This window comes from Cotesia typhae, unplaced genomic scaffold, assembly GCF_013202065.1.
Source record: "Cotesia typhae breed Kobodo isofemale line unplaced genomic scaffold, CoteBio_Ctyphae contig_10, whole genome shotgun sequence".
Lineage (NCBI taxonomy): Eukaryota > Metazoa > Arthropoda > Insecta > Hymenoptera > Braconidae > Cotesia > Cotesia typhae.
In genome coordinates this window covers 903,303-913,588 of record NW_027423710.1, presented here as the reverse complement: position 1 = coordinate 913,588, position 10,286 = coordinate 903,303, and the positions used below count along the sequence as shown (strand labels likewise).

Sequence of the window (10,286 nt, the reverse complement as noted above, 5' to 3'; positions counted from 1 at the left end):
CTTCGCCCAAGGCCGATATTTGTCGGCCAAATGGTGCCCATTTTCGGCCATTTGGTGCCCGTTTTCGGAGCATTGGGCTTCGCCCAAGGCCGATATTTGTCGGCCAAATGGTGCCCATTTTCGACCAAATATGGCCGGCCATATTTCGGCCATTTGGTGGGCGTTTTCGGGGCCTTGGGCTTCGCCCAAGGCCGATATTTGTCGGCCAAATGGTGCCCATTTTCGGCCATTTGGTGCCCGTTTTCGGAGCATTGGGCTTCGCCCAAGGCCGATATTTGTCGGCCAAATGGTGCCCATTTTCGACCAAATATGGCCGGCCATATTTCGGCCATTTGGTGGGCGTTTTCGGGGCCTTGGGCTTCGCCCAAGGCCAATATATGTCGGCCAAATGGTGGCCATTTTCGACCAAATATGGCCGGCCATATTTCGGCCATTTGCGGCCCGTTTTCAGAGCATTGGGCTTCGCCCAAGGCCGATATTTGTCGGCCAAATGGTGGCCATTTTCGACCAAATATGGCCGGCCATATTTCGGCCATTTGCGGCCCGTTTTCAGAGCATTGGGCTTCGCCCCAAGGCCAATATATGTCGGCCAAATGGTGCCCATTTTCGACCAAATATGGCCGGCCATATTTCGGCCATTTGCGGCCCGTTTTCAGAGCATTGGGCTTCGCCCAAGGCCGATATATGTCGGCCAAATGGTGCCCATTTTCAACCAAATATGGCCGGCCATATTTTGGCCTATTTTTGACTAAATCTAGGCCGTTATTCCTGGTTGTTTGCTTGCCATTTCGTCGATGGTTTTGACGGCCATGCGCTCCGCGCATGGCTGACAATTGCTGGCGAAATGGCGAACAGATTTTCGACTAAATCTACGCTGTTATTTTTGATTTTTTCTTGGCCATTTCTACGACGATTTTAAAAAGCATGCGCTCCGCGTATGGCTAGTTATTCTTTACGAAATCTTAGCCATGTTTTTGACCAAAACTACGCCGTTATTTTTTATTGTTCGTTTGCCACTTCGTCTATGATATTATAAGCCATGCGCTTCGCGCACGACTGGTAATTATTGGCGAAATCGTGGCCATATTTTTTGCCATTTTTAGGCCAGACTTTCGACTATAATTTGACCGTTATTTCTGGTTGTTGGTTGGCCATTTCGTGAATAGTTTTGTGAGCTAAGTGCTTCGCACATGGCTGGGAATTGCTCATGAAATGTCAGGCATATTTTTGACTATATCTAGGTCGTTATTTTAGGTAATGAAAATATGAAGACATGCAAAAAATATATTTTCTTTAAACTAAAAATTTTCTTTGGGCTTAGAAAACAATAGAATTTTTATTATACGCCATTACGTTTCCTGGGTGCCACAAACGCATTCTTCATGTCTCTACATTGTCAGGTACGTAGTTTTTTATTTCACTTAATTATCATTAAAATATATTATTAACGGGAATCGGTATTATTACCCCAATAATAGTTCAGAATTTAATTTGTTTATTAACATAGATAATATGAAAAAAACTCTTACCCATTACTTTTCTTTTTTTTAATTCTAGGGTTACGAGTTTAATTGATACAGCACTGTGTTTAAGTGGAAGGGGTAGCTCGGGTCGAGCCTGGTCGAGCAGCTAGCAGCCGTAACGGGGAAGAACCTCGTGTCTCTACCTTCTCTGTCTTCTCCTTACTGTTACAGTATACAGTATTAGTATAGAGTATATAGTTGTTAGTTGTTCGATTTAGTTTAAGCTGGTTGTACATGAGACCCACCTCACATATATTTACTTATTCTCAGTGTAGTTATTATTTATACTATTAATATTATAATTCTGCAATGTTATTACTGTACTCATCGGTTGACGACGACGATGATGATGATAGTTTAAATGCCGTGGCTTGTGTCAACTTTGGCTTTTAATTAATTGTTCAAACCAGTTTAATTTATAAATAATAATTGATAATTGATATTAAAATAATTAAAAGTCAAAAAAGTTAAATGTGATTAACGCTTTCAAATGGTAAGCTTGGAATGAAAATACAAACATGAACAATGACAAAAAACCATATTAATTAATCGTTGAATTAATTATAGATATTGTTATAACATATAAAATTGACTTGTTAAGAAAAATCACGTGTAGAGGTCCAGGTGGACCTGGTGAACCGGTCAGTGATAGTATATGCTCACTTTTGTGGTTGTACAGTGAGTCAATTTATTGTTATTTTGCGGAGACTGTTTCCAAGCGGTGCTGGTGGTGGTGGTGGTGGTTGTATATCCTTATTGCAGTTTATTTTATTATTATTGTCATGTTAGGAGTACTCAAACGTCGTTGGAAACCTTCTAAAAGGTAACATTCAACATTATTTATTATTTATTATTATTATTATAACTCAATAACATATGGATCATTCTGATAATTTCTAAAGGTTAAAAGTAAAAGGAAGAGTTCTGTTGATATAATAAGTTTAAGTATATACTTAAATATCCTGCAATTCATTCATTCATTCATTCATTCATTCAGGTTCTACAATATATAAATACATAAGTGATGTATTGCATACCATTATTAATATTTCGGTTATTTAATTTTCAATTAAATCAAAATAAAAAGTTACTCTTAATATTTTTTATAGGACATATTTGTATGACCTCCGCTATAAAATAAAAGTTGTGATTGTTTCTTGTAATAGATTGACCTTTACAATAATAATTCATAAGACTATCAATGGTGCAATCAATATATTTCTCAAAGTTTCATTTGTTAATTTAATATTTTTATTTGTCAATAATTAATTTATAGTGATTTTTAGGCATTACTAAACAAAAAATATCAATATGGTATGGTTATTTTTATTTTTATTTTTATTTAAGCTTATTATCGTCATTCATTGTTATGATGCTCGAAAGTATTTCATAACTGATTTTCTTTTCTGTATTGACATTTAAATATTCAATAGCTAAGCAATATAATTACACACTTTCAACAATTGCTAATTATTACTTTGTATTTGTAAATTGATAATTTATACATCGAAATCTACAGATTCGGTAGAATCTGGCGCCAAGGTCCGTTCAAAAATCCCGTTGTAAACGGAGCGCCAGACTACCGACTGTATTTACTGTAAGCAGAACGGTTTTTTGAGGTTGCGAAATTTTATTTAATTCTACGGTACTTTTTTTCCACTAATTTTTTATTATAACAGTTGTTCATTATTTATTTTACCGTATTAATTTATTTATTTCACTTATCACAATTTATTTACTTGAAATTATTAAATTTTATCAGCACATACTATAGCGCGCTCACGAATTTCGATCCTGTCTTTTTTTTGTGTAAAGTGACATGCCACAGACTAGATAAAATAAAAATGTGTAGTAATCCTCCTATAGATACGAAACTACAGTTAAAAAAAGTAATTCACAGCTTGCATCTACAGCCACCAGAGTGCACAGAAATTATTTCAACATAAACTGTAGATTCAAAACGGGATAGCCTACTAAAGTTAGCACCCCAGAGATTTTTTTTTTTCATTTTTGATTTTTTCTTCTATGACGTCTGCAGCTCTTTGTTTGTCTTTTACTGTTCACTATCAAAATTTGTTCGTTAACCATTTATTTATTTTAAAAAGAATTTATTAATAATGTACCTTTAAGTTAGCCCCCCTATCGCATGTTTTTAATATTTCGGTTGCAATTTAGGTTATTAAACTTCTGTTTTTTATTGTTCATGTATATTTAACATTTGTTCCTATTTCAAATTGTTTAGTTGTTGTTTTATTAACATTTTTAATTAGCTGAATGTATGTATTCTAAATATTCGCACCGCGCATGCGTCAACTTTACGTATATAGCGTATAGACGTATAGACTTTTACGTATAGACTTTTTGCGTGGTCTTTTGAAAATTATAGTGACAAGCACATTTAATGTGTAAAAAATTAAAAAATCTACAAGTGTAATTTTTTAAGAATCACCTTTTAATTAATTTAAATAATTAAAAAAATAATAACTAATAAATATTAATTTCATTTTAAATTTCTTAAAAAATTTCGAAACAATGGTTAATTAATGCATGTATATTTTTATTAACTAACTAACGATATAATGAAAAAAAAATTTTGAAATTAAAAAAAAAAACTCTGGGGTGCTAACTTTAGTGAGCTGGAGTATATAATTTCTAGAGAACTGCCATTTTAAATTAATGCAGCTTCAAAACTTAACATCGTTTAGCTCTTAAGAATTAGCGTCAGCATGAAATCGCACTTCAAAAGTAAAGTAACATATTGAACATTCAGCGAGAAAGTATAAAATTCAAATTATCAATTCCTTCAATCTCAAAAAATGTAGAAATTTTGTTATGTTTTTATACAAATTAAATTTTTGTAGTTGATTATTAGATTTTCAATACAAACTAAGAAGTACACGCGACTCAGTCATTAAGTTTTTCATTGCCACTAGATACTATGAGAAAAAAAATACTTTCATTTTCTTATTAGGATTTGAGCTCTAAAATTAAAAAACAAACGACCTTCCATACGATTATCGTTCTGTCCGGGATATTTGATTTATTTGTGACTTTTTAATTTTGCGCGGGAACATCACAAATTTTAAATAAAAAATGTTAAAATTACTTCATGAATACAAAATTATCAAAACAAACTATGAAACAACTTTATATATGTATGTTTGTAAACATAAAACATATTTTTCTTATTAAATTTCATTTAGTAACTAGACTAAATAGACGACGAAGTAACATTGTTTGAATTTTACTTTCATCCGATAAGCCAGCTGTTCAGGATGTAGGCAATTTTCATTGGACGCTGTACACATTCTATGATTTCTTAGTCGTTGCCTGTAGGTGGCATTGTTACTCAATTGAGCGGGTTTCAAACATCGATAATCGTTAGATAATACGTATTTTTATTATAAAACTATGCGCATGGTGCATTGTGTCATTTACTAGCTACGACATCATAATAACAATAACAATGATACACTTATAGAAGAATTTTTTTGTATTTAACAAGATTTGTTAATATTTAATAAATAATTTATTAGAGGATAGGTCCTTAACAAATATTTATTAACAATTAATAAATCATTTATTAGCAGCTATTTTTTTGTCCTAACCAAATATTTATTACTATTTAACAAACGATTTATTAATATATAAAAAATGATTTATTAACATTTAAAAAATGATTTATTACTATTTAATAAATCATTTATTAGTATTTACACACTGGATTATTAATATTTAAAAAATTCCTCACAAATGTGTTTCAATGTTTTATTTTAATTGTAAAAATTAGAGAGAATTAGATATTTAATGAAATAAATGAAAAATGGAATTAAAGGATACAACTAATAAAAAGAGAAATTACAATAAGAAGTTTGCAAGCGAAGTATTAGAAAAGTTTACAATTTATTTTTTTATTGCAACCATACATTTAAAATCAAAGTAACTACTGTATAATAATCGATAAATTGGTACTTATATACGAGTCAAATCAAACTCCTTTGAGATACTACATGATAATCATCTGATGTTACATGAATTTTTAATGGTTTAAAATATTTATCGAAAGTTATAGGTACCAAATTTTCTGGATCGTTTATTTTTGGTAATATTATTATTATTACCATAATAATTATTTTTATTCTTTAATTATTGTGAATTGAAATTTTTTTTAAATTCGGGAAGTGATTGGTTATACCCCGTTTTGCGAAAATCGATTTTTCATCAGATCTCGACGTTTTGAGGTCCTAGGAAGTGGTCCTGATTATTCTCGCGATTGTTCCGGTGCGGCTGAATTTATGGATGTGTGTGTGTGTGTGTGTGTGTGTGTGTGTGTGTGTGTGTGTGTGTGTGTGTGTGTGTGTGTGTGTGTGTGTGTGTGTGTGTGTGTGTGTGTGTGTGTGTGTGTGTGTGTGTGTGTGTGTGTGTGTGTGTGTGTGTGTGTGTGTGTGTGTGTGTGTGTGTGTGTGTGTGTGTGTGTGTGTGTGTGTGTGTGTGTGTGTAAGTATGTATGTATGTATGTATGTAAGCCTGTTATAACTTTTGGACGGTTTAACCGATCGGATCGAGATAGGTGACAATCCGAAGAGTATCATTGCTATTAAATTATGTGAAAATATGCATTGATTCGGTTTGCTAGATTTTGAGAAATCTCAAAAATAAAATTTTCAGAAAAAGGTTTTTTTTTTGGATAACTTTTAAACAGCTTTATTGATCAACTCCGAAAACTATTCTGCTCTCAACCTTGAAAAACTACGTCGATCGCCGCTAATCAGCTCAAAATCTCTTAATTCGTTCGAGAGATATCGGGAACTAACAAAAACCGAAAAAAGTATGTTTTTTACATAACTCCGACATTTCACTTCGAATTGTTTTTGATGAAAGAATAATTTTCAAAACTCAAGAAACCGCGTTGATCGCCGTCATGCACGTGAAAATCGGTTGATTGGTTCCAGAGATATCTTCGTCGAAATATTTGGGAATAAGTGTTTTTTTAACATCGATATTTTTTTGAATTACTTTTGAATAGCTCAATTGATCAATTCCAAACACTGAATAGCTTTTAACACAAAAAAACCACGTCGATCACGGCAAAGCCGATCAAATTCGGTAAATTCGTTCGCGAGATATCATGAACGAAAGAAAACCAAAAAATGAGTTTTTTCGGAATTACTCCGAAATTCCTGATTTGATCTATCCAAAATTTAAGCTTCTTGATGACTCTGAAAACCCCGCATTGAATGCAGCCCACCGCGTGAAAATCGGTTGGTTTATCCAAAAGTTATTGCGGATTGAAAATTCATACAATAGTGTTTTATGAAACTTTCATCCGACTTTTAATGTCGAAAAGCTCTAACGTATAGAAAAGCTATCTCTTTGAGCTCGGAGAGCTTAAAATAACACATAAATTGTATTTTCGAGCTCGAAGAGCTTATGAACATCATTAGTGCAATCTGATGTGCCTAGGAATGGAATCAGCGGGAAGTTGCAGGGGTGGCCTTCAGGGTCAACCGTTTTCCTAATTCTTTTTAATGCTACTAGATAATGGGAGAATAACAATACTTTAATTTTCTTATCAACGATTGATTTACAGAATTAAGCAACTGACGACCATTTGTATGATTATAGCTTATGAATAATTTATAAATATCAATTTATAAATTTTATTCTATCACAATTGTAAATGGTTTTGTTTCACTGTTACAATAAAAATTATCTCATGATACTGAAATTTACCTACATCCGGAAATTTTCATTAAAAAAATATTTAGTTTAATCTTTCAGAAATATTTTTGTTAGTAAGTTAATTAATCGACTTTTAATGATACTTTTGTCCACGCACGTGATTCATGAGGTGGCGCTAAAATTAATAAGAACCAGAAAGTTAGTAAGTTAATTAATCAAACCCATAATGACACTTTTGTCCACGCGGGTGTTGCATAAGGTGGCGCTAACAAAAATAGCAGTTAGGGAGCATCTTAAGAAATTTTGAGGAAACCCTTTTAACATAATAGTGCACACAGTTAATTTACATTTATATCTACTTATATCATTGCGCTTCAGTTGAATATTCTGTTTCGTGGTCATTATTAGTTTTGTGCTCATTACAATATAATTGACATGTAAGTACGTTAGTGAACAATTTTTTTTATTAAAATAAAAGTAATTAATAATTTATTATTAAAATAAAAGTAATTAATAATATTTATAATGTGATGTGCTAGAGTTTATATTTATATAAAATAAAAAATAATTATACCAAGTGAAAAACCAAGTTATCATTATTAATATTATCATTAATAACTTTTCAGATTATATCATTTCACCAACAATGGTGGACAACAACCAACAACTCCCGCTTTCCCGTAAGTTTGATATTTTTTTAACATTTTTTCCTGGTTTTTCGGATCTAAAAACATATTAATATTATTATTTATTATCACTAATTAACAGTATAAATTGTTAATTACACTGAGGTTATCAGACATCACAAATTTTTATAAAATTTTACGGCAATCAAATTATTATTATAAAAAAGTTCCACACGTGAAAATTGAAAAAAATTATAGTGCAAATTTTGAAAAAAAATTTTTTTTATTTTTATTGGTTCGTTATAAGAATTAAAAAAAATTGACAGTTATCAGCTTACGTTAGTATCATGAAAATGTAAATTCAATTTTTCAGAAAGTAATGTTCTCAGCCAGGCTATGAGAAACGTTCAGCAGGCGCTGAACGATTTCAATCAATTGTCCCGACAGCATGGAATACAGTACAGACTGTCCTTTGATCAGGCGCATTTAAACGTCTTTTATCCACCTCCACCTCCACCCCCACCTCCACAAGTATTAGCAGGTCAAAACGAGTTGCCTCAAGGGCAAGTTTCTGGTGAACAAGCTCTTATTGTTCAACCTGCAGGTGTTAGAGCTGGCGGTGTTCCTGCTGCTGATGATCAAGCTGGTGGCGGTCCTGCTGCAGATGGTCGGGCTGCTGATGATCAAGCTGGTGGTGGTCCTGCTGCTGATGATCCAGCTGCTGATGGTCAAGTTCTTGGTGAACAAGGCCCACATTATCAGGGTCAGGGTGCAGTCTCACAGCCTCGAAATGTCGGTGGGCAGGCCCATTATGGACACGGTTCACAGAACCACGCCCACAGAGGACACGCCCCGCAAAATTAGAGAACATGGAATGGTCCACCACCATTTCCTCAAAGACTAGCCGATGGAGTGCAAGTTCCCGGGATCCAAGTCCCTCGAGGACCAGCTCCTGGTGGTAACCAAGAACAAGTCCCACAGAGGCAAGTTATTCGAGAGGTGCAACAAGTCCCTCCGGAAGACTTACCTCAACAACGAGCACCAGAACTGGGATTGGTCGAATATCCTTTATTCGAGCCTGGTTCTCCAACGTCATCAGGTCAGTATAATTAATTATCATTAATTATATAAATTTGATTAGTTTATTATTTACATCTTATCAACAAAATTGACTACTTTTTTCTGTTTTATAGTTCGATCCCCTCGTTACATGGCTGGGGGACGTGGACACAAGAATAAAAAACGTCGTGGAAGAGGTCGTGGAAAAGGTCGCGTAAAGGGTAGCGTGGTCAACATTTTTATGCAATAACATTTGCATACGCAAGACAATTAGCTTGATTTGAGAGAAAAATTCTACAACTTGAAAAATTATTTTAGAGAGCTCCAAACACAATTCTCACAATGCAACCAACCCAACGTATACATGCGTATCGACTTATATGTAGTTTGTCAGAACTGCGTATGACATGTAGATTTCACCTAACTTTTGTAAAACTTATTATGAAATAACATAGGTTGACTTACTTATAAAATTCTCAATATTAAAAGGATGTTTATTTATCCTGAAAAAATTTAGGGTACTCAATGACGCGCGCCAAGTACGATAAAAAATTTTTTTTTTATTTTTTAATTTTCAACAAATTTTTTTTCAATTTTTTCAACATTATGACGGTTTCTTGGTACAACATTATGACGGTTTCTTGGTATTTTTTTGTATTTCATATCTTTTTGTAGAGAATGAAAATTATTAAAATGAGTCTAATTTTTTTTGTAAAGTGCAAATGTTATTGAGATGAGTTTCATGAACGTGGCCTTGGCGCAATTTTTTACAGTGAAACTGTTTTTGTTCGGATAACATATACTGAAAAATAGAAATCGATGATAGAAATTGGTGAAATTAAATTTTATTTTAATGAGCTCGTAATTAAATGATGTTAATTTCTACTGCTATTACACTAGTCACAAAAATTAAGGGATATAAAAAAAATTCCAAATTTTTTGGTGATTTTCAGCGAGCTGTAACTCCGAGGAAAATGATCGCACAGAAAAAAAAAAAAAATTGTAGCTCCAAGTGTCTAGTTTTTAGATATGACCATGAAAATTTTTGTCATCGTCAGGTCTGGAGAAATCCTAAGAAAACTACTGAAAAAAATTTTTCGAAATTTTTTCGTCTTAAAAAGGTCTACGGGCTTCAAAAAAATTTTTCGATTATTTCGTTTAAAAGCTCTATTAGTAAATTTAATACCCTTTAATTTGACGTAATCAAAAGCCTGTACGATAATTTGCCGCGGAGTTATCGTCAATCAAAGCAAAAAAAAATTTTTGACTTTGGAAATCAATAACTCTGGAAATAATGACCGTATAGGAAATCGAAGGAGGGTTTTGAAAACTACACAATATTCTCTATAAGAAAACGTAAACCGCTTTTGAAGAAAAATTTTTTTGAATTGAAAAC

At 32.9% G+C, this 10,286-nt stretch overlaps 1 protein-coding gene across 1 annotated transcript; it reads left to right on the top strand.

Annotated features, from left to right (window-relative positions):
• Positions 1-1,097: 1,097 nt before the first annotated feature.
• Positions 1,098-9,728, top strand: LOC141527733 (uncharacterized). The gene is made up of 5 exons (XM_074243397.1): positions 1,098-1,400; positions 1,558-2,346; positions 7,832-7,885; positions 8,205-8,930; positions 9,025-9,728. The coding sequence occupies exons 3-4, from the start codon at positions 7,852-7,854 to the stop codon at positions 8,693-8,695; spliced, it is 525 nt and encodes a 174-aa protein (XP_074099498.1). The 5' UTR covers positions 1,098-1,400; positions 1,558-2,346; positions 7,832-7,851; the 3' UTR covers positions 8,696-8,930; positions 9,025-9,728.
• The last annotated feature ends 558 nt before the right edge of the window (positions 9,729-10,286 follow it).

Excerpts from the sequence above, each read along its gene's own strand:
- LOC141527733 (XM_074243397.1), top strand. The coding sequence starts at position 7,852 with ATGGTGGACAACAACCAACAACTCCCGCTTTCCC. Across the intron at positions 7,886-8,204 it reads CCAACAACTCCCGCTTTCCC|AAAGTAATGTTCTCAGCCAG; the intron begins GTAAGTTTGATA and ends TCAATTTTTCAG.